The sequence below is a fragment of the Chelmon rostratus genome, chromosome 20 (genome assembly GCF_017976325.1).
Source record: "Chelmon rostratus isolate fCheRos1 chromosome 20, fCheRos1.pri, whole genome shotgun sequence".
Lineage (NCBI taxonomy): Eukaryota > Metazoa > Chordata > Actinopteri > Chaetodontiformes > Chaetodontidae > Chelmon > Chelmon rostratus.
The window spans coordinates 16,785,300-16,807,757 of NC_055677.1; the positions used below are offsets into that span (position 1 = coordinate 16,785,300).

General features: G+C 43.2%; 1 protein-coding gene across 1 annotated transcript in view; it reads left to right on the forward strand.

Annotated features, from left to right (window-relative positions):
• adarb2 (adenosine deaminase RNA specific B2 (inactive)) overlaps positions 1–22,458 on the forward strand; it is a 161,482-nt gene that overhangs the window by 101,468 nt on the left and 37,556 nt on the right. The window contains exon 3 of the mRNA XM_041961674.1: positions 615–1,567. Within this exon, the coding sequence (XP_041817608.1) occupies positions 615–1,567 (953 nt within the window). The remainder of the gene's footprint in view (positions 1–614; positions 1,568–22,458) is intronic.

The window sequence follows — 22,458 nt, forward strand, 5'->3', positions numbered from 1 at the left end:
CCACTCCACCATTAACATTCTTGTGGCAAGATCTGAACACCCTATTTTTGTTCATTTCCCATCAGAAATGCAATACGCCACCATTTCCCCGTAACTAGGTTTGAAGAGCGTATCACAGCTGTTCAGACTTTGCTCTCACAGAGGATAGAAGTGTGAAATAAAGTGGGCTACAGACATTTCATCCTTTCTTGGAATGTCTGCCACTCGATGTGATCCCCACCCCCATTACAAATAGGATTGATGCTTTACATTGGCCACAGGGACCAATGTTTCCCACTTACCACACAGATTCAGAACCAATTTGAGGCAGATTACAGAATGATTTGGCAGATAACATCGCCATTTTTAGGGGATCTGGATTTGGATTTTAAAACACTTAAATATGACAGAGCCCTGCGGTACGAAGTGGGCTCGGCTCGGGGAGATGATTGTAGATTTGTTCATTACCATTTCATTGTGTATCAAGTGGCTCAATCTGCCTTGGGAGGTTTTCCATTTTGTTCAGCCAGGATAAATGTGTCACACAGTAATGACTGCTTTTTGCTCTTGTGTTGGAAGTATTTTTTTTATCACATTCAGTTACATTGTTTCTGTGTTTGCTGTTTTTACTGCAGGCACCAGCAGTGCAGAGGTAAAGGAAAACCGTAATATTGGTAACTTAGAGGATCGCTCCATCGGATCTGCAGAGTGCCAGTCGCTCTTTTGCTCTGACTCTGCAAGAAGTGGGAGCTCTGGTCTGAAAAGGAAACGGCCACTGGAGGAAGACAACAATGGGCACTTGTGTCAGCTCCGCCTCATCTATAAGAAACTGTCCTGGTCTGAGGCACCGAAGAACGCCTTGGTGCAACTTAATGAGCTGCGGCCGGGCCTGCAGTACCGCATGGTGTCTCAGACCGGTCCGGTCCACGCTCCTGTCTTCTCCATCGCTGTGGAGGTAAACGGGCTGACCTTCGAGGGCACAGGCCCCACAAAGAAGAAAGCTAAGATGAGGGCTGCCGAGCTGGCCCTCAAGTCCTTCATCCAGTTCCCCAATGCTCCTCAGGCCCACCTGGCCATGGGAAACATCTCCAACCCTTCAGCCGACTTCACCTCAGATCAAGCAGACTTTCCTGACACACTCTTCAAGGAATTCGAGACTTCGCCGTGCTCTGATGGCCTCTCGCTCTGCAACTCAGCAGCAGAGAGTGAGCTGCTATCAAGTGAGCTACTGAGACATGGACGTTTGCTTCGCCATACCTTGGACCTGATGGTGCAGGCTCAGCAAAGGCTGGGTGGGATTGTTCCAGAGCCAGAGGCCCCCAAGAGCCCTGTGGCGTTACTCAATGAGCTCCGGCCGGGCCTGCGCTATGCCTGCCTTTCAGAGCGAGCTGAGGGCCGACGGCTGCGCAGCTTTGTGATGGCGGTGCGCGTGGACGGGCGGATATTTGAGGGCTGCGGTCGCAGCAAGAAGCTGGCCAAGAACCAGGCGGCCCAGTGTGCTCTTCAGGCCCTCTTCAACATCAGGACAGCCCCTGAGGGGAGGACAGGCCTCAAAGCCAGCAGGAAGAGCTGTCCTCATTTACCCCAGGTGAGTACAGACACATCCCCAGCGCCTGTCTTCTGCTAAGCTTCTTTGGCAGCTACTCCACTTCCTACAGGGGCCTGTAATGACCAAAACAGCAGGCGTGCAGCGCAAAGCCAAACACCTCCCAATAAGTAATTAAGGAGGAAAGGAGATAGGAGCTAAAAAGAGCAGGGATGGAAGGAAAAATGGTGGCAGCGCTGATAAAGATATGTGGAAGCAAGCTGGTATTTACCTTGTGTCAGAAAAATAGTGCATATAGTTAAAATACACATCAGAAATGTGTGTGTTTGTGTTTGTGGGTGCATATGTGTGCATTCTGCAAAGCCTGTGTCTTGAGTAAACAATATGTGTTTGTTGGTCTATTTAAATAGAAAAGCATGTAAATGAAGCTAATTATTGTCCTCGTGCCTCTGACACAAGAGAAATCCGCATCACAACCCAAATGAGTTTTTTTTTTTTTCAGTCTTATGTGTTTGTAGAGCTGTAATTGGGAGAGTTTTGCAATTTTGCAAGATCTCCTGTTTCCTCATGTGTGGCATCACAGTGTCTACAAACATTAATTCAATCTGCTGCCCAAAGGAGATAGAAAAGCAAAGAGCAAATCGACAAACAAACCAGCGAGCCCAATCCCATGCTCATTTACCCAAATATGTAAATGGAAATCAGAGCGAGGAAACTAGTTTTTTAGAAACTTGAGGAAATTGGAGAGCCTAAAGACATAGTGGCTGGATTGGCTGGCACTTGTTGACAGCCATGTAAAACTTCATTTCCGCTGAAGAATTTCATCTAAAGTAAAACTGCCCTGAGTAGATAGTCACACTGATTTTACTTGTTTACTATTGTTTGCGTAGAGAAAAACCTTGTGTACAAGCTGTCCAGGTCTCGCATGTTGGCAGCTGAAAGTGAAACCTAAAAATTTTCCCCCGACTGTCCTAATACAACACAAAAGAATGAGCCAAGCTCCTCACTCTTGGAGTCTTGAATTGAAAAATTAAGCCGTACACATCCAAAGCATCCTTTCCCTAAAGTCTTTCCTTGAAGCCGCCTGTCGACACACACGCCACCATATTGTGCCTCTGCGCATCCTGTAGGGTATGTGTCGTATTAGCATTCTCTTCCAGCCTTGAAGGAATAAACTGGCGAGAGTGTCCTTCCCCAGAGCACGACATCAACCTAACAAACCTGCACATGTTTGCCTGGGAGAAACTTTTTCTTTCTCTCCCTGCTGCCACGGTGTCTAAAAGGATTTTAAGAGGATTTGCCGCACCCGTTTAGTTCCAGAAAGCACTCGCTTGTGGAATTTCTTGAAAGTCAGCTGTGCTGTCTGCCAGGCTCGAGAGGCATTGCGTTTTCATTGACAAAGGACAAAAGCGCACATACGATGTGTAGGCATGAATGAACATGTGACCGTACATGTGTTCACGGGTATGATGTGTTGCATGTCTGAACTGTTACGTAATGTTAATGCAGACCCCTCCAGCTCACATACGCACTCTCCATTTTCACACGTCTTCTTCCCAAGCACCGATTGCACGGGCAGTGGTTGGCTACGCTGCAGATGTGATGGGTAATGTGGGGGTGGTTGCCAGCTTTAGCCTGGGGGTAATGCAAACGTTATAGGTGCATGCCAAGTTATGTGTGCCACATCGGTCTGTTCTCTTTTCCCAGAATTCCCTCTGGTTGTAGGCCTACCTGTTGCGGTATAAAGCTTTGTTCAGAAGGTGTTAATGGTCCTAAACAGAATTATTATTGTTTTGGACATTTTTGTCAAAAGTCCTTATTCACATTCCACTATTCTTTGAGATGGTAATATTTTGAATTGGTTTGTTTTTTAGTTTCATGCATTATTAATCCTAAAATGTGGAAGAAGGAAAGGTTATATCTCCAAAGGCATTCTTTAATCTTATTCTAAGGTTCCACCTGTGAAGCCAGTATTGTTCCACCTCCTCACCATGTTGCCACAGTGCTCGGTAACCAGGGTTTAAGGAGCTGAAAAGATCATGAAATTATGTTCAATCTGTGGATTTAAACAGCTTCCAAATTAATTATTTCTCAGTGACATTATCAATGACATTTTAACAAATGCAACCTAAGTAAAGCAATTTCCACCCGGATTGAATTTGATGTAATCATTTGTTAGTAAAAGTTATTACTGTAAGTCATAGTTACTGTGACTGCAAAGATGACAGCAAAAAACCTAAATGTAGTAACAGATAAAGAGATAACTAGCTAGCTAGGTCATCAGCTAGCTCAGTTAGCAACTATAGCCAGCTGAACATGGCTGCTCATGCTTCCATTCAGTGTCACCAGGTTCCTCTGTATCAACAGTTAACTTCAGTGAGTTCAGTGTTATCATAGATGGTAGCAATGATGGCTAAAATCTATAAAAACAGCAACCAAGTTGTAATTAACCAAATTTCAGCTTTAAAGTTAAACAATGTGACCCCGACTGGCACTTGACTATATTGAGAGAGAACAATGAAAGTAAGTAGGGGGAGAAAAGACAACAATATCAGGATATAGCATTAACTCAGCAGAGTGAAACATAAGCATGAGGAACAGCATTAGTCTGTCGAACTGGAAGCTCCAGAATTCATCCCCCAATGAAATATTTAAACTCACCGGAACTGCATGGTGCTGTACTCTTCACAAACATACTAAGGAATAATACGGCAAGAGTGGCAAGACAAGCATACTAGTGCGCATCCACACATCCAACAGAGTCTTAGTCTGCAGTAATCCTATACTTTCCTCTATCCCTTTAACCGACTTTAACAATCATTCCAGGAATGAGCCATTGGACCACAGTTTGCATGACATTAAGGTCTGTTCGCCTTCCAGCAAGGACTTTAATTTCTTCTTCCTCCATTTAACCTTTATTTTTCCAGGGAAATCAAATGGGAATGCATTCTGAGATATGTTGCCTTATGTTGACTTCAACCACATTCATCTACGTTTAGCGGCTCTCTTAGAGCTACTGGGAGTTAACTGCCTTGCTCAACAGCTTATAGTGGCAGTACAAAGCTGCCTGCTCTATGGTTAGCCAGTGTGTAGGATTTAGTGGCACCTATAGGTGAGGTTGCAGATTGCACCCAACTGAATAGCCCTGGTCTCACCCCTCCCTTTCCAGATTTGTAGGAGAGCCTATGGTTGCTGCAAAACCTTCAAGTGTAGTGCATAAACGTACCAATAAAAATCTTTATTGATGCTGTAGTTGTTATAAGAGGATATCGTATTACAAGGTAGATTATTTTGTCAGGCTGCATTATGTTTCTTACAGCGTATTTGCTATTGCAGAGTAGTAGTTTGTAAAATTTAAATTTCTAGGAGACATGAAAAACATCATTTTAATGTAGATATTTGATCTCTTTCTTTGTAATTGTTTTCATGAATATAATACATAAAACAAAATACAGCTATTGGTTGTGAAAAAAGTGACTTTTCCCCTGCTCTCTCAAAAGGTTAAAGTCTTCTACTTTCAGAAAAAAAAGACATTTCTCTCACGCTTTGCTGACCCCCCTTCCTCCCCTAATGCTTTTTGTACAGTCCCTAACGTCAAGGTTACATGTGCCTCTAATCATAACTTTTAGTCTTCATTATTAATCAGTCAGGAGGAGGCTTTCTTTAATCAAACCCACAACACTATAGTTACCGGAAAATGTCTTTGTCCTATTAAAGCCTGCACAGTGAAGTGAGAAAATGCTGGAGTAATCCTGACACCCATTTCACCAAGTGGAATGATTACCCCACTGCTCAGGCCTTGATTGGCCACTTAATCTCCCCTCGCCGTCACAATGCACCGCAGCGTTGTGAACTGAGCCTGAGACTTGTGCGCAGTTGCGGGAAGGCACAGAGTCAGCAGGTCCACGTGGAAGGACAGTGCGGAGGTCAGTGATCACCTCGGATTAAAGTCCACTTGAATATGGAAGTGTGCTTGGTGGCAGAGCAGAATGAAAATTATTGTTAATGGAGGAGGGGCTGCGGAGCAAAGGCATGAAACAGCCATCATATTTGTCTTGTGGTTATTACAACATAATATACATTTTTCATCTCATCAGCTGAGATCAAACACGACTGGATATTGTCCTTTAGTTTATTGTGGTTCAAAATGATTTGAGTTAGTTATCTCTAAACGTGAACCATCACAGATAGAGAACGATACAGACTGGTCAAGTGGAGTAATTTCCCTGCCTCCGCCACGGCAAATTGAATATGATTTCAGACACGTGAAGGTGACCCCTGTCAGCCGCTGAGCCTCTCGCAGATTGTTTTCTTTGTCTAATCTCTCCCACTTCTAATCTGTCTCAATATAAACAGCTGTGACAGGCTGATCATTAATTAATATTGCCACAACAAATTAGCGACAGCGATCGCCCAGCCAGGCACCCTGTCTAAGATAGGGATCCACCGAGTCGGAGAGAGAGAGAGAAGGTGTGAACAACACATTAGAGAGGAGTTGATTAACAGCTTCGGAGACCTTGTAGACAGTGTTACAGCCTCAGCATGTGGACGGCGACGGCGACAGATACACACCAAGTGACAGCTACCTCAGCAGACTGTACTCACTGGATCAGCTGTGATTATCACCGTACATGGTGCAGTGCAAATAGACTGATAAAACATCTGCATTCATCAGTGGCTACAGATCCTACTGATGCCTCTGGCAGTTGAGCGTTTTTGCAAGTTGGTTGAAGTTAAGTGTCATCAAGTGTCACACAGTTAGTATCTCTGAGTTTAAGCAGAATTCCTGTCATGTTTGTGTGGTTCTAGCCATCATGTTCATCAAATTGCTTTAAGCCAACGTCAAGACTAAACAAGCTCATTTGGAAGAGCATCAGTTGTAAGAATCCAGATAATTTTCTGACCAGGAAAAACTTTGATCAACCATACTGACCATAGCGTCGTATAGTTTTCATGTTTTTAAACTGCAGCATCCTTGCAGGCACATTATAAAATGAGCATTTACTTGTGCTAAGGTAAAAATAACGTCACTCCTCAGTCAGCACAGCTTACAAACTTTGTAATTGTAGAGACACAAATAGGCTAACAGAGCAACGATAGTGACCAGTCAGGAGAAATAAATTACAAATCAGATTAAACTCCACCCTCTGCAACAGCACTAACAGGTGCAAGCACGAGGAGCGCACCAGCAGGGCGTATGCCTGGGTGTAACAACTTCAGGTTATGACTCGTGCACCATTTAGGCTTAATATGCTTACGCCTAGTATGAGCAGGCGTAAATTGGAAAGTCAGACCAGTATCCACAGTGAAAAATACTGATCATACGACCAGAAATGAAAAAATGACGGCAACAATGGCGTCTTGTTTCCAGAATAAATAACGTAAGGGCATTAACATGAGAACAAGTTATCCGTGATCGGGCAACCCCGCTGGACTTCTATTCAGACAGTGAGCTGAATGAGAGCTTTCCCTTTGAAAGGCAAACCCCAGCAGGACACAACTTTTTACCTGGAACGTCACAGAGCGCAGCCTCTGACTGTTGCTGTCCTGAAAACTAAGTATCCCATTAGCTAACGTTAGCATCAGATTTCGGGTAATTCCCTCTCCCTCCCTTCCTGAGGACATTAATGACATTAATAGCCGTTCAGTTTCTCCAGTCCACTAATTCTGTCCTGATATGTCCATGTAATGTATCAGCTAGTATTTTTCTAAGTTCAGTTCTACCCTAAAGCCATGAAGGAGTAAGGCTCTCCCTCTCTCTCTGTCCCTCTCTCTCTCTCTCTCTCTCTTCTTTCTGTCTCTTTCTCCCTGTCTCTGTCTGTCTCTGTCTCTCTCTATCTGTCTCTCTCTCCCTCCCTCTCTCTCTGTCTCTCTCTCCCTCTCTCTCTCTCCAGGGGCTGGTGATATGAACATTTTACTTACTTCATCCAGATAAGACATGAACACAAATGCTGTACAACAGATGCACTTGTTAATCAGATGTCTATTACTTCCACATAGAAGTGCCGCTTGTACTATTGTTGACATTGCACCGTTTTCTCATCTTTGCTTCTGCATTCTCTGATTGCACATCAACAAAAAATCTTCTTACTCCGTCAGTCACAGGCCTTGATATCATCCCCAAATCAAAACACTTTTGCTTGTCATAAAAATCTGAATTATTTTCGCTGTTCTTATTTAATCTCAACTTTCATGTCTAGCACGCTTTTCTTGCAGGCTTATTTCATTATAGCAGAGGTATAGCTATCATGAGGTCAGCTTATTATTGTTGTTGTTGTTGTTGTCATCACAAATACTTGCACAGGCTTAGTGCAGGTCAGAGCTTTATTTATTCTAATAAAGGTCAGGAGCCTGAAGGTGGTATTACACATTGTTGCTTTGTCAAAAAAATCCCATTCACACCAACTCTGTAATGATGCATCCACTCACTTCATGCTCGTCTCCTCAGGTTACACCAAGACAATGAATTGTTGTTATGTTGGTGCACCATGGCAGGGATTGCCTAACACCTTGCACTTTATTCTAGTTCCTTAAATATTGTCAAAACCATTTGTTTTTGTTCTTTCTGCAAAAACATCCAGGCTAATTGTCTTATATCAGTATATGGCGTACTGTATTATTCAGATGACTCAGGTTGAGTTTATTTAGAGGACGCTAGAACCCAGGGTTTGCACAGTGCTTTTTTATTTAGTGGTTTGCTTTGAGCATTTGACAACTTAACTACCTTAACTTTTGTATATGAGCTCAGAAAAAGGCCCAATTTATTTGTTGTTAATGTTAATTTGGCCACAAAGGTTCTGCAAAACAGGAGACCAACCATCTTCAGCCATGTGTATGCATGTAGTATGTGTATGCAATATTAATGCACATAAAAAAGTTCTGTGCGCCACGCACCTCTTGACATCCCTTTGCCACCCCAGGTAAAAATTCCCAGGACCGCCTCTAGTCTGTAAATCAGAGCGAGAAGGAAATTCCTTATGTGCATCCAAAAAGTCTCATTACAATTTGTCACTTAGCATACGATATTAATTTGAGCAAAAATCCACTGTTTGCACCTGGACTGTCAGTCTGCCCTTTAAGCAGCCACTTACCTCATCATGTGGTATTTAAAGAAAAAGCAGCATGGGAGAGTGGAGATTTGTGTGTGAAATTACCGAACAATAACGTTTCCCCGTCTGAATGGGAGCACCCTGTACATGGAAAGGTTAGAATCATCCTCAACTGTCTAATATGTATGCAAAATATGACCTATGAGGCTGCAGGCTGTTGAATCTAATGTACCGCGTCAGCATGCAGCTTTGGGGGAAAATCCCTCAGCGGGGAGGAATTGAAATGGGGTTGGTCGGGTCAAGTCACCTCGAATATACAGTAAAACACCCCTGTAATCTATTCTTAAGAAGCGTAGCGCTCCTGTCTGCACCCCTGCCCATCCTACAGTATCCTGAGTCGCTTCTACAAAGTCTTCATTGTTTGTTAAAGTCCTCCATTCCTCCCTTTCCCTCTTTCTCCCTCCCCCTTTCCTCATCACAGCCCCTAGCTGTGAGCCGGAGCATGGCTATAATCATTTCTGAAGAACCTCTCACACTTCATTAAAAGCATAATCAAGTTCATTACAATTTCATAGGCGTTCAGGTACCAAATGGCTTCCGATAAATCACAGCTATTGGTCCTGTGTGGCTGGCATGTGTAGGTTTATCTCTGGCTCTCAGGCAGGAGGGGAGGGGAGGGGAGGAGAGGAGAGGTCTGGATGTCTGGCCTTTAAATGACCTTCCAGCCTGGAGCAACGGACCGTTCTGTCATCCGCCCCGAACGGAGACGTGCACACGCCCAAATCAGCCCACATCACAGCTGGGACATCAGATTGTTCATGAGGCCAACGTGGTGACGTACAGTAGCACATGAACAGCTGTGGCACCAGCGTATTGTTTTAGAACAACCGGCACAGCACGCCATGAGGTACTGTTTTATCTTCAGCTGTGTTAGATGACTACTTGTGTTATCTTTAGTATTGTCTGTTCTTATTAGGAAGAAGAAAGCTGTCAAAACAATATGTGCTCCCTGGGATATTACAACTGAACAACACTCAAAAAAGAAAAAAAAAACGGTTTGCACTGACAGTGTCGTATTGATCAATTCTGCAGTAAATATGCAATCAACCTGCATGCTATCGATCATCTTAGCAATAGCTGACACTTACTGGATGATATGACATTTCCCACCACAACAGTTTGTGCAACAAAACCTGCATTTTGACCGGAGGAACCAGCAAGTAAATTCAGTTCATGTTGGACTGTACTGTAACAGTCCCTGCTCCGGGGTTATTATTGTCTGTTGATGTGGGAGCTGTCAGGGCTAGACTCTGCTGATTGGTCCAACACACTCATCATGGCTGCTTCAGCTTGTGTACAACACAAAACGGAAACTCAGCACATCATTTAATTTGGAGACAGGTGGTCTCCATTCTCTTTTTCCACCTCTGCATGCATTCCTTTCATTCATTAATTATGTTCTTTTGTCTAGATTACTTTGTTTTACCTTTGAAGTTTTTGTAACCTTTAGTGGATTGTTAATAATTTTTTCTACAGCACTCTTGTGAAGTTTTTGTGGGCAGCGGATTTTGTTTTTGGTAGTGTTTTCTGAAGTTTCTTTTTTTCTAATACTTACAGTGTGTTCTATCTGTGGAAAGAGGAGTTTGAAAATGCCGTGCCAGGAAAGTTTGGACTAATGCATGCCTCAATACATATTGGAAATAACCACTGTTAACTTTTAATAAATTTTGCCATTTCCAACAATGTTAAAATGTGTTGGTAGGGTGAGAGTAGAGGAGGAGGACGGGAAAGGAGTGAAAAACTCTGCAGAGAAGCAATGAGCTAGAATTTATATAGACGGATATTAATCTATTATCATATTTGCAGTTACACATACAGTGTAACTATTATAGCAGCTTGCCCTCTGATCGCAGATTAGTTCATCTAGCTGTCGCTTTTACTCTACCAATATGGTGTTGATGGTTCAAGGCTTCCTGAATTTACCACAGACATCGTAGCTGCTGATGTGTTTTTTTCAGAAAATAACAATCAGCCATGAGAGCGTATTATATCCTCAAAACAAAATGTCCAGAATATCAGTTTCTGCTACACAAACACAGAAACAGACACATGTCCCTTGACAGTGATTGTCCCTCTCCACCTACTCACATGCCTGACTGATCACTTGGACCCACTGGCCCTCCCAAACCTCTGTAGATGTTTCCCCGAGGGTCTCCTCCCCTCGCTTCCGTAGCTGAGGCAGCATGGTCTGTGCTGTTGATATGCTCAGCCTGGCTGTGGGATGGAATATGAGCAGGGGAGTTTTTTTTTTTTGGTTGTTTTTTTTGCTTTTTTACAGATGTTGTGTTAAAATATCTTTGCATCAGTCTGATCATAACTGTATTGAGTCGAACTAGTCTAGCCTAACTACATCTGAAATATCTTGTTGATGCTGAATTTTATCAACAATAGAGCAATGAATCACAGAACATTGGTTCTTGGCATGCTTAGAAAAGGAACTGACTTTGGTGAAAAGAGCAGTTCTCTTTTATATCAAACGTTACAATGTCCTCACTGTCAAACAGGATCTTAACGGTACAGTTTGACATTTTGGGAAATACATTTATTTGCTTTCTTGTAGAGAGTTATATGAGACCATTGATGCCACTCTCATACCTGTACAGTAAATATGAAGCTACAGTCAGGAGACAGTTAGCTTGGCTTAGCATAGAGACTGGAAACAGGGGGAAACAGCTAGCTTGGCTCTGTTCAAAGATAACAAAATGTGCCTAAGCTGCACCTCTTAAGTAGGGGCGGGTGATATGACTTAAACGTTGTATTGCCCGCGACCCGCCAGTTGATTATCACTGTTGTAGACTTCTTGGTTCTGCTCTGTTGACTGAAAGCACTGTTTAAAAGAATGTCATTGGCCGAATAAGAAGACAACAACATTAACTTTTTGTGGTTCTTTACTTCATACTGTACAGTCACACAGCATTTACAGTCTAGGTCACACTGCCACCTAGTGGAGATCCCAATACACTACAAACTGATCTAAAAACCTGCTATACCAGCCGCTAGAACAAAGCACAGCGATGGGAATTAGCCATGTATCGTCAGATATGGTTAATAGACGATCTGCAATTTGTAATTGGTAAATTGGTAAAAGATGTCATCGGGGCATCCCTAATTTTTGATTATTAAGTTTGGACAAAGCCAGGCTAGCTATTTCCCCCTGTTTCCAGCCTTTTTGCTAAGCTAAGCTAACTAAACGCTGGTTGTAGCTTGATATTCAGCGTACAGTACTCAGAGTCGTATCAATCTTCTCATTTAACTCATCTACTAAGCATATTTCCCCAAATATTGGATGTTCCTTTAGTGACGTGAAGACTGAACCGTTTATGGTTGCTGTTGTAAAAGTACACATCGTGGCAGCTGCTAATTGTCTCCACTGTGTCCACATTGCTGCATACCTGCATACCATGAACATGTCTCATATGAGCATAATTAGTACTGGGAATAAATTTAACAGTCATACATTTTTATGCCTAAATTACCCCAATGATGATAAAAAAGGAAAAACAAAACATCTGTTCCCTCTGTCCTGCTATTTGGGACTGCACTGTGCCTCCCTTGGGGGGGCAAAATGGTAGAGGCTGAGGTAAGGTGTATGTATGAGAGAGAGAGAATGTGTGTGCGTGGAGGTGTGTGGAGGAGGAGGGGTAAAAACCAAGCTGACAGGGGGAGGGATGAGAGGCAGGCTGTTTGGGGGGGGGTCGAGGATGGATGGAGTGCAGTGGGGGGAAAGAGAGGAAAACCTCAGCGGAACAAAAGACCTTCAGGATTAATTAGGCGTCAGATTGGTTGCAGGGCACAGCGGGGGAGAGAGGAAGAGAGAGAGAGTGGGAGATATAGAGGGGGAGAGAGAGTTTAGCATTCTGGGAAGACCTCATGTCCTCAGCCCTCATATTTCAGCCTGCCTGCCCATGAGTATACAACAGCCAGCTAGTTAAGGCCTGCACTGTGCCTGGAACCACTGTCCACTGGGTTATGGATGGAGCCCTGTCTACATCTTCATGTTTTTTTATGTTATCCCACTGGGCAATAAGAAGAAACGCAGAGGTCATGTATGTCCCGCATAATGTTTACATGATGATTTTCACGCCCTGTGCTAGGGTTCTCTACACATATTTTGTAAACGCATATGTGTGTGTGTGTGTGTGTGTGTGTGTGTGTGTGTGTGTGTGTAAAATTGTGTGTGTGTGTAAAATACGTGCAATATTTCATAGTATTGACTCTGTATAGCAGCATTTCTCCATGCTCTGTTCCCCTTCACGATAGCAGAGCCCTGCCAAATTAGAGGAGCATGAATGCACACAATAAATGCAGCTGAACTCTTACTGAACTTTTTACTTTCTCTGCTCTTATCATCTGATTTTTCTTTTTTTGTGGTAACAATTGCTTTCAGAACAGCTGAATTGCTGATTCGGGTCACAGGCGTCACCTCTAAATTTAAGAGGCGGACCCGAAGCTGCCTGTTAATACCGTCTCCGTTGTCATTGTCACAGAGGGATGTTTCTAGGGCGACCTTTGATGGCACTTCTTCCCCTCCGATACAGGAAGTGCTGAACTCTGCATACAGATGACAGGCAGGGTTGCCATGAGTCATAATATCTTTGCCCGACGCCGTCTCCTTGCAAAGCACTTAGCAGATCAAATAAGAGCCATTCTGGAGGCTAGGGCAAATCATGCCCTTAGAACATTTGTACCAATCATTTGCACTATCACAGAGGTGGCTCATATGTACAGCTTCAAGATATCTCAGCAGCGTGAACTTTAGAACAAAGTCTTCTGGGTAGATGAGCTGATTAGCCGTTCGATTGGCTTCACAGAGCAGTGATAAAGCTTTGACAGATTGTGTTATATGGAAAAAAAATCCACGGCTCACAGCGTGAATAGTTATCATATCCTTTAGTCAGAGGCTGAAAGGAAAAGTTTTCAGTCCTGGTGACTTTTAAGCTTTTAGACTAAAAAAAGTTTGACCCAGCTCACTGCACTTATCCATCACATTTGGTAAAAAGATGATGAATTACTTATAGTACTGGCAGAGTTGTCCTCACAGTTGTATATAACTTTAACAGCACAGAATGCACACGCTCTGACTTTTAATACATTTCTGCCGTTGCTTTAGCACCTGCTTATACGTCAGCAGGTACATAACAAATCCATTCCCGCTGCCCTGTTTCCTGTCTCTGCATCCCGCCTGAATTTCAGGGGCTGTATTGCGCTCTCCTGTGCAGGATGATGAACTAGCAACATTCCTGCTGATGGAGAAATGAAACACCACAGTCGCAGACAGGCGCATATAGGTTGACAAGGAGAGTTTTATGCACTAAAGGCATAAACAGTCAACTTAGCTTAAAACATGCCAGCGGAAACTTCCTTTTGTGTGAGGATGTTTTCAGCTTTTCAGTGTCACGTTTCACCCACTGGAACAGGTTCTCCTGCACTGCAGAGCGATATAAAACATAGGATGTGACGATGGTGAAGCCATGAAGAAACAGTATATGTAGGGGGGAGGAAATGAAAAAGAAGGAATTAACATCAGGGATTAGTCAGGTTTTCGCATAGGGTTGTTTCATTTGAAAACCATGTATCTCCAGAAAAGAAAACTGAAGCGAGTACTCCTTATTACTTAATGCTGTAATCCCTAAAAATTCAGCTCTGGTTGACAAGGCAACGCCCATGGTAACCATGGTTAACACTCCTTGAGCATCTGCTCATCCTGTATCAGAAATACAACAGAAAACCAACTGGTGTATCTGTACACAGGGCAGCCAACAGACTCATCTTGTTTTAATGAAGAAGTCAGTCAATAAGATGCTTTTTCCCATCATTCCAGGAACAACTGCAGTTTGATCTCGTGTTGTGCATGGTGCAAGTATCTTCCCACGGTGAAAGGGAATATTTGCTGCTGTGAAAACATGCAGATACATAGCATTTCCTGTTACTACTTCACAAATGAAGGCAAAATGATATCAGTGAGATGAAATTAAAGACAGTAGCTGGACTGCACACATGCATTGTTCCTGTGAAACCACTATAAAAAATAGACCGTAAATTGTATCAAAACTGAGTTTCAGTTCGTGAAGACCATCAACCTTTATCTTACCTTGCAAGAACATTGAGCAGGTATCCAGATGTAAAGCAATGCTTGCAAACAAAACCTTAAGGAAAAATCTTGCAAGTTATACTGTAACTTTAAGATGAATAAATAACTTAGAAACCAAATGGATCGCCTGGGAAATGCTCTGTCACAAGGCTGAAAACATGTTTTTGTCTTTACACAAGAAAAGTTGGCATTTTGGAGATACACAATTGATTTTTGATTTTCTTTACAATACCGAAATAATTAAATGCGTGCAGAGTCATTTGTTAGGCCTCAGTCTACCTGCTGTTTTGTTTTTTTTAATTGTCGCGTGAAATGTCAGAGTTGAACATTGTCACACTGCATGCTGCTTTGCCTCATTTCAGTCCTCTCAATCTCCCACACTTTCGCTCATAATCAGGTTGCACTAATAATCAGGTGGGGTTATGCATGAGCACACTTATAGTACATGCAGACTGTGCTGTCATAGACGTGTGTTCGAAGCACAGCCCTTCCTCCCTTTGGCTTTTTGTGATCTCTCTGTCTGAAGGTGAGCCGCTCATTTGCCTCAGTTTCTTTTCCCGACCACTCTTCACCTCTCTCGCTAACATAGCAACAGCATGCATTACGAGCTGTAAGGAAGGACAAAAAACGTGAAAAAAGGAATAAAGAAAGCGGCCTGTCAAATCTCCTTAAATATCCTGAACAACGCTTAGTGGCTTGACGCTCATTCATTAGAGAAACTGTCTGCCACACCACACAGCACCGAGCAGCGATGTGTAATTTTAAAAAGGAGGCATAGACTTAGAAGTACAATATGCACGCACATACACACACAGTAGGTATAGACCTTCAGTGTTCTTTGCCTCTTTTTTCTCCTCAGTTCAATATTGACTCTCCTTTCAGTCTATTGTCATGCCTCTCCTGCTCTCTCTGCTGGCCTCCTGCACCAGCTTATGAAGTATGTGTATGTACTTGAAAGGTTTGGCAGAAAGGAAAGAAAAGGTGACAAAGGAGAGCATGAGCATTTGTTACAGTCTATCTGCCGTTGTGCTTACTCTGCAAACGCCACGTGATGGATTTTTAGTAAATGTTAAAAGAGCAGGGGCCACAGACTGATTTCTCTGGCGCACTCAATAGGCTTTCTCACGAGGTTATTTGCATTCATTTCATCCCCGGGCTGTGAAGTGCATATTATATTATGTCGCGCAAGCTGTGCGTGTGTGTGTGTGTGTGCACAGCGGTTGGTGGTGAGAGGGATCATGCACTGTTTAAGCCTCTTCTGTCAGGGAATGTTTGTTCGAAGCCACATTCATCAGTGCAGAAAAGAGCCGCACTGTTTTCTCCAAAGGGCAGGTGTAAACTTATAGCAACTGTCTGCAGGATCAACACATCACTGTTGTTGGGAGAAAGCCTCAAAGAAAAGCTGTGTTTGGAGTTTGACGCACATGCATTCAGTTTGTCCAGGGGGATTTTTAAAACCCGCCAAAGGTTAACTTTCTCACCCCACAGAGGAGCGTGTCATCTCTCAGCTGCAGCTGAAACATGGCGATCAGTAAAATTTGAAGTATGGGGTCTCATCCAGCATTGATCATTTAACCTCACAACGATGCATATGCCTGCGTGAAGAGTCAGGATCGAAACAAATATGAGTACATGTTGGGATAAGAACAGATAATGCACTCTCTCATTTTTGTGTTTTTTAGGAAAATTTCACATGAACAATGAGTTGACAAGTATGGCCAAAAGTACATTCAAAAGCAAAAAAGCCACCTGCAGTTATTTATGGGCTATAATAAATGGTAAATAAAAATTATGATTTGTTTTCTCACTCAGCTTTGCTAAAAATCTGAGACAAGACTGACTGAAATCAAAATTGCTAAGCAGCATTTATCTCAACTGTTTAACTGTTTAACACTCCATACAAAGTTAGCTACCTGCCCGGACTGCCTCCATTATTTCCAGCAGTCTCCCTTGTGTCACTGGGGTGCCCCAAACCAACACAAAATTGACATTTCCCCATGATCCCTTGTTGACTGTTAGGAACACAAAAAGAGCACCCAGAGCTATGAATCAAATGTCAGCCGTGGCGCTGTGGTGGAACCGTATCAATATCTGATGATATATGGCTGGCTGTAGGGCCTTTTGGCCACAGCGGCACCCACAGACATGACACAGAGTCTGGTCCACACTTAGTCACCAGCAGAGGGAAGGCCGCTGGATAAATGACTCCTTCAGAAGCAAATGGACTCACCACACTGCAAGAAATCCAGCTTGTTGTTTTGTTCTAAACACATAGGTCAGCCAGGACATTTAAGATACTGTATTTTTTACTTTTTAACCATTATTATTATTATAATTAGGGTAAACTTTGCTCTGAGGTTGTTGATTAATCTTGCAGAATAATATGCATATTAATGTTGGCAGCACTTGAGCTGGGCGTGATGCTGTAATCATGAACCGTAGTGAGTTTGTTGTATTTCTGCACTGGTATTAGCAGCACATTGTACCCTTGACAGTACATTGTGTTGCAGGCGTTGCTTGACGAGGAGACAGAAAAGCATCTGAAAGCACCAGTGTTTCCCCTCGTCTGCGTCTCTAATCTCCGCGCCGAGGGGAAAGCGGTGCTTGGCAACAGACGTTCACGGGCACCGTTCAAAGGGTGGCGCTTGGGTTTGAAGTCTCGCTGATTGCCAGGGTCGAGCCCGCCAAAAGAGCCACAGCGGTATCTTCAAGAGCAGCAGAGATGGAGGCGCGGCCGCCGCGTCTGGGCGGAGGCCGACACAATCGGCCACCCTTTGGAGGGAGCCATCGCAGCGCTTCAGAGGAGCCATTTGAATGGCTCGGCTCTTTCAAGACATGAAAGGCGATGCTAGATCCCGCCGTCCTCCCAAATGTTTTAAAGCCGTTGCTGCAGCCTCTCCACATGTCGAAACAGCAAACACTGTTCGGTCGTTGTTATTGTTTCTGTGGCTCTGCTCTCGCCTCCGTAAAATATTACAGATTCCAGACAGAGTCGGACTGATAAACCTGTGAGCACACACACACATCATGCCAATATGTGACTTTATTAAAAACTCAATGTCCCACGCCTCTGCTATGATAGAAGTCTGTCTCTGACCACAGCTGGTGAATATTATTTCTTTATGATTATTATTTTATAGCACATATATGACTTGAAAAACCCTACTAGTGTGCTGTGGGGATACTGTATTTACTGACTGTATAAATCCTGGAGTGAAACCTGCATCGTCTTAAGGAGCAACTACACCAGTCCATAATGCAGCTTGGGGACGGGTTCCATCTGGTCTGCAAGGTCAAAGCATATCCAAATGAAAATGCTGTTGCTTCAACCAAAAAACAAGACTTCTGTAAGCCAGGTTCTTCCTGAAAACAACCAGTGATTTTTTTTGAAGTGCAGGCTTGAGAAGCATCTGTGCACACTCTCCCAGCACATGGTTGAAAGCTTCATTTGAGTTATCATTTGAAAACCTACAGATGTAATCTGTCCTCCTCTACCAACAAAGAACAAATGTGTTCTTTTGTTCAGAAAATGTATTTCCTCAAATGAATGAGCTGGAAAAACATTGATTTAACAGGAAGCCTGTGTTCTGTCTGTTAAAACGCTGACTAGTCCACACACAGGCCTCGTGACTATGGCCCAGATATAATCTGTGCATGTCCATGAAAGCCGGGTACAGGCTGCAGCAGTTTTGGGATGATTTATGTCCAATTCAAGCAGGAATCTCCAGGCCTGAAGTTCCTGGAATGGTCACTTGAGGCTGGCTCCAAAAACCCCCTTATTAAGGCTTGAATTTGTTGCGTAATCGTGGCGATGGGCACTTTGAGTGACAGCTAGCTGCTAGGTTTCACCAACCGGGCTTCATTTAGCCCGCCTCAGCTCCACCCACGCTCCACCTCTTTGCCCATTTTTGGGTTAACCGGGAGTTTGGTGCAGATGATCTGTGTGAGGAGTTTACAGATCCAGTGTTAAACCTCCCGAACTGCTCGCAGACTCGTCGAGGAGTTAAAATCTGGACGATCACATCAGTTCTTTTGCTCCCTCTGGCAAAAAATCGTAGTAATATTGTAATGTGTGCATGTCTGAAGAAAGAAAGAACATCTGTGACGTTTCTCCGTATGTGCATGATGCTACTCTTTTTTTTTTATTATTGCTCAACCATGCAAACCAAAGATCTTGAAAATTTCTGAATATTTCTGGCAGCTGTTATCTGAAAAATATCAATATATTATTCCAGTGCTAATAGACAGGTATATTTCCTGTACATGTGCTTGGTTTCAGCATTAAACTCACTTAGACAGGAAAATCCCCAGTATTCATAACTGTTGACAACTAGTTGCAGTTGATAAGTGCTTATTGGAGAGCTCATCCCTTCTGAGTGGCTAATAAATCTCTTAGGTGGCTGTTCAATATCACGACAAGTCAAAAATGAGTACTGATGTGTGAGCATTTCATACTACAGTGTGTGATATTTGTATATATTGTAAGTATATATATTGTAAGTTTATTTCCTGAATGATAGCGGACCACCAAGGTTGGACTTTCTCTCTCTCTCTGCTGAATCATGTGCAGATTAATGGGAGTTGTGTGAACAGCCCTCAGGGGCCTTTGGAGTGGCCTCCTCCTCCTCCTCCTCCTCCACCCCCTCCTCCTCCATCCTCCCTTAGTCACCAACGTACTGTAGATGATAGACTCTTGTTAAATCCTCATCGCTGACCCTCTCATTTCCTCCTCTGTCTCCATTCAGCCTCCTTTCCTCTCCTAAGTGGCTGCCTGTTCTTCTCCCCTCTCCCTCTCTCCTTCCTTCTCTCCATCTCTCTCGGGGGTAGATCATGTTATCTTTTCGCAGGAGTCCCTCTGCTGGCCTTTGGTGCATAATGTATAAAGCCGCTGGTGTGTGTTTTACACCGTGCCTGACATTATTAAGTCGTTTCAGGCATATCACTGCTTTTATCTCCGCCATGGAGGTTAATCAGAGGGGATTTATACCAAAACGACTTAGACGCGCTTCAACCGTTGTCACCCTGAACCTTTTTTTCCCCTCCTCTCGCTCCCTGTCATTTCTTCTGCCCTGTACATATTTTAAAGACAGATTCAGGAACAGGATGTTAAAAGTCTATGCAGTCACTTTAAACCAGGAACTGTCTACTACAGCAGAAATGAAAAAGGCAGTTCCTTGGGAGGTCTGGGAGCAGCCCTGTGGAGCATCATCACGTACGTTTACTTAAAAAAAACAATTGATGCTGCGTGTAGTGGCTTTTATGTACATACCCTCTGAGGAAATGCAACATAATTGCCTTTTTAATTCCTCAGTTATGTTAATTACAGTAGTTATTGCTTAATATAATTCAATCTAAAAACTACAAGTATGAATGGGATGTGAAACTTGAATTTTACCCTTCTGTCGCCTTTGCACAGTATGTGTGTGTGTGTATGTGTATATATATATATATATGTGTGTGTGTGTGTGTGTGTGTGTGTGTGTATGTGTATATATACATTATATTCTTTACAACAGAGACGTAGATTGAAGCAGAGAGCCAAAGTGCTGATTACCTGCAAATATATTACCTGTGACACCTACAAATAGACGTTTGCCCCTCTGGCAAAAAATGTCTGTTTTTAAAACCTGCTGCAGAATCAGTGATGGCTCAGTGGCATCAACACTGCAGACATGTTGTGGCCTTTTTGAAGCAGAGAACACAGGTGAACCACAGACAAACCATGCAGAGGAGGGCTGGTGAAGGTTATTTGGGAACCTGGCAAGCACGGTTTCCAGGTTACAACCACACCAAACATGGCGCCACACATGGGCCAAGCCCCGATAGCGTCTATGTTGTCATAACTGGCTGTGCTTGTTTGATCAGATGAGGAGAATTTAGCTTGATAATGAGTTTTAGAGTCAGTCGCGCTTAACATCTGCGGTCGGTGGTTATGATTCAGTGGCTTCAGTTCATTTTGGCTTGAATGTTGGGGTTTCATTTCCCAAATTAATGTTTGGATTTAGGCTTAAGAGCATTAGTGGCTTTGAGCAGATGTAACCAATCCAGGGACATATGAAGTTAGCTGCGACCAAAGTTTGGGTTACACAATTTCCTTTTAGTTTTATATTGTCCATGAATTATTATACATTGGCAAAAATACAAAAAAAAAATATCTGATTTTCTTCTGAGATACTAAGTGACAAAGAGCTTTCAACACGATATGGACATTTGATATCACATTGCTGTACATGGTTATGCTTTTAGAGTCTCTAAACATCTTAATAACAAGACCAAGAGTCATAACATCAGCATATAAACATGCTGATCTGTGGCTGGTGTAAAATTCACCATATTCACCACAGAATAGCGTGCTAGCAATTTGTAGTTCAAAGTAGAGCTGAGGCTGATGGGAATGTCAGTCTTGAGGCAGTTTTACATATAAACCAAATTTCGACCTGATGATGGTGCTACGTGAAAGGTCAGGGGATCACTAAAGTCATTACAACTCATCCTGAAGTTGGCATAAATTTCTGTACCAAATTTTGTTCCAATCCATCAAGTAGATATTTCACTAGTTCAGTGAAAGATTTGACTTGCTGGTGGCGTTAGAGGAAAAGTCAGGGGATGAAGTCAAACAGATTTATACGCTGGAGACCATGAATGTCAAAAACCGCTGCTAGCATGGCTAAAAATCTCATTGCATATACCAAGCAGTCTGTGGACTTTGTCGTTTATTTTGCTTTGCAGTTAATATGATTCCACACCGAAAACGGGGCCAGAGGGATTGATAGTAACCCCAAGTGGAGAACAGAAAAGAAATAATGATCTACTTCTATGTTTAGCATCACCACTAGGAAGTAGCGTCCTTGGTTTTTGGGTGAGGCCATCATTCGTAGCTCATCCCTGACTCTGATCCTTGCCATATCCACCAGGCTCATCGTGTTGGTTTCCACCTTTTCAGGCCTAATGATGAATCTCTGCTTGAGCTCTGCTTTGCTGTTGGAAACCTGTGGTGCAGCATGCCATCTCCCCCTCCTCTCGTGCACCAGGGAAAGAAGGTCGGGCGAGCTGTGGCAGAGACAGATCAATTGCACAATCGCTGTCACTTGCTCGCTCTCCCTTGTTCTCCTTTCGCCCGGCTTTGTTCTCGCTCGCTAACATCGAGCTCGTGGCTTGAAAGGAAAAAAAACCCTCTTCTTATGATGACAACGGCCGCACGGTGCAGCCCGGCTGTCTGATCTGACTGACGAGACCCCGCTGTTCAGGCAAAAAGTTTGACAGGCAAACACACACACACACACACTGAGAGAAATCTGTTCCACGGGCTGCAGGGCCATCTGGCCATCACGCAAGAAAAGGTTGGATGTAGTTAGAGGCGAGGTGCTGGAGTGTTTCACAGCACTCTCCAAATTTGTACACAGTTCAGCTTCTCTGGATTGCACTTTGTTGTCATCACATGACACAATGGCATCTTTTATGTCAATAAAAGACGAGACAACAGAAGAACCACTGAAAGGAGATGTGAGTACCAGCACTGACATATCTTGTTTTGTTTTTTTTATTTCTTCCTCTTGTGATACAGATCTGGAGGACAGAGAGAATGAGCAAAAGATTTAGGAGTGAGAGTGATGCTATGTGTCATATGGAGAACAAACAAGAGGGAAATCTGTCTTGCCGCGAGGAGTCTGGCTTTTTGAGAATCTAAAAAGCCTCCAGAGGCAACGTTTCCACCAAATGAATAGATATCCATT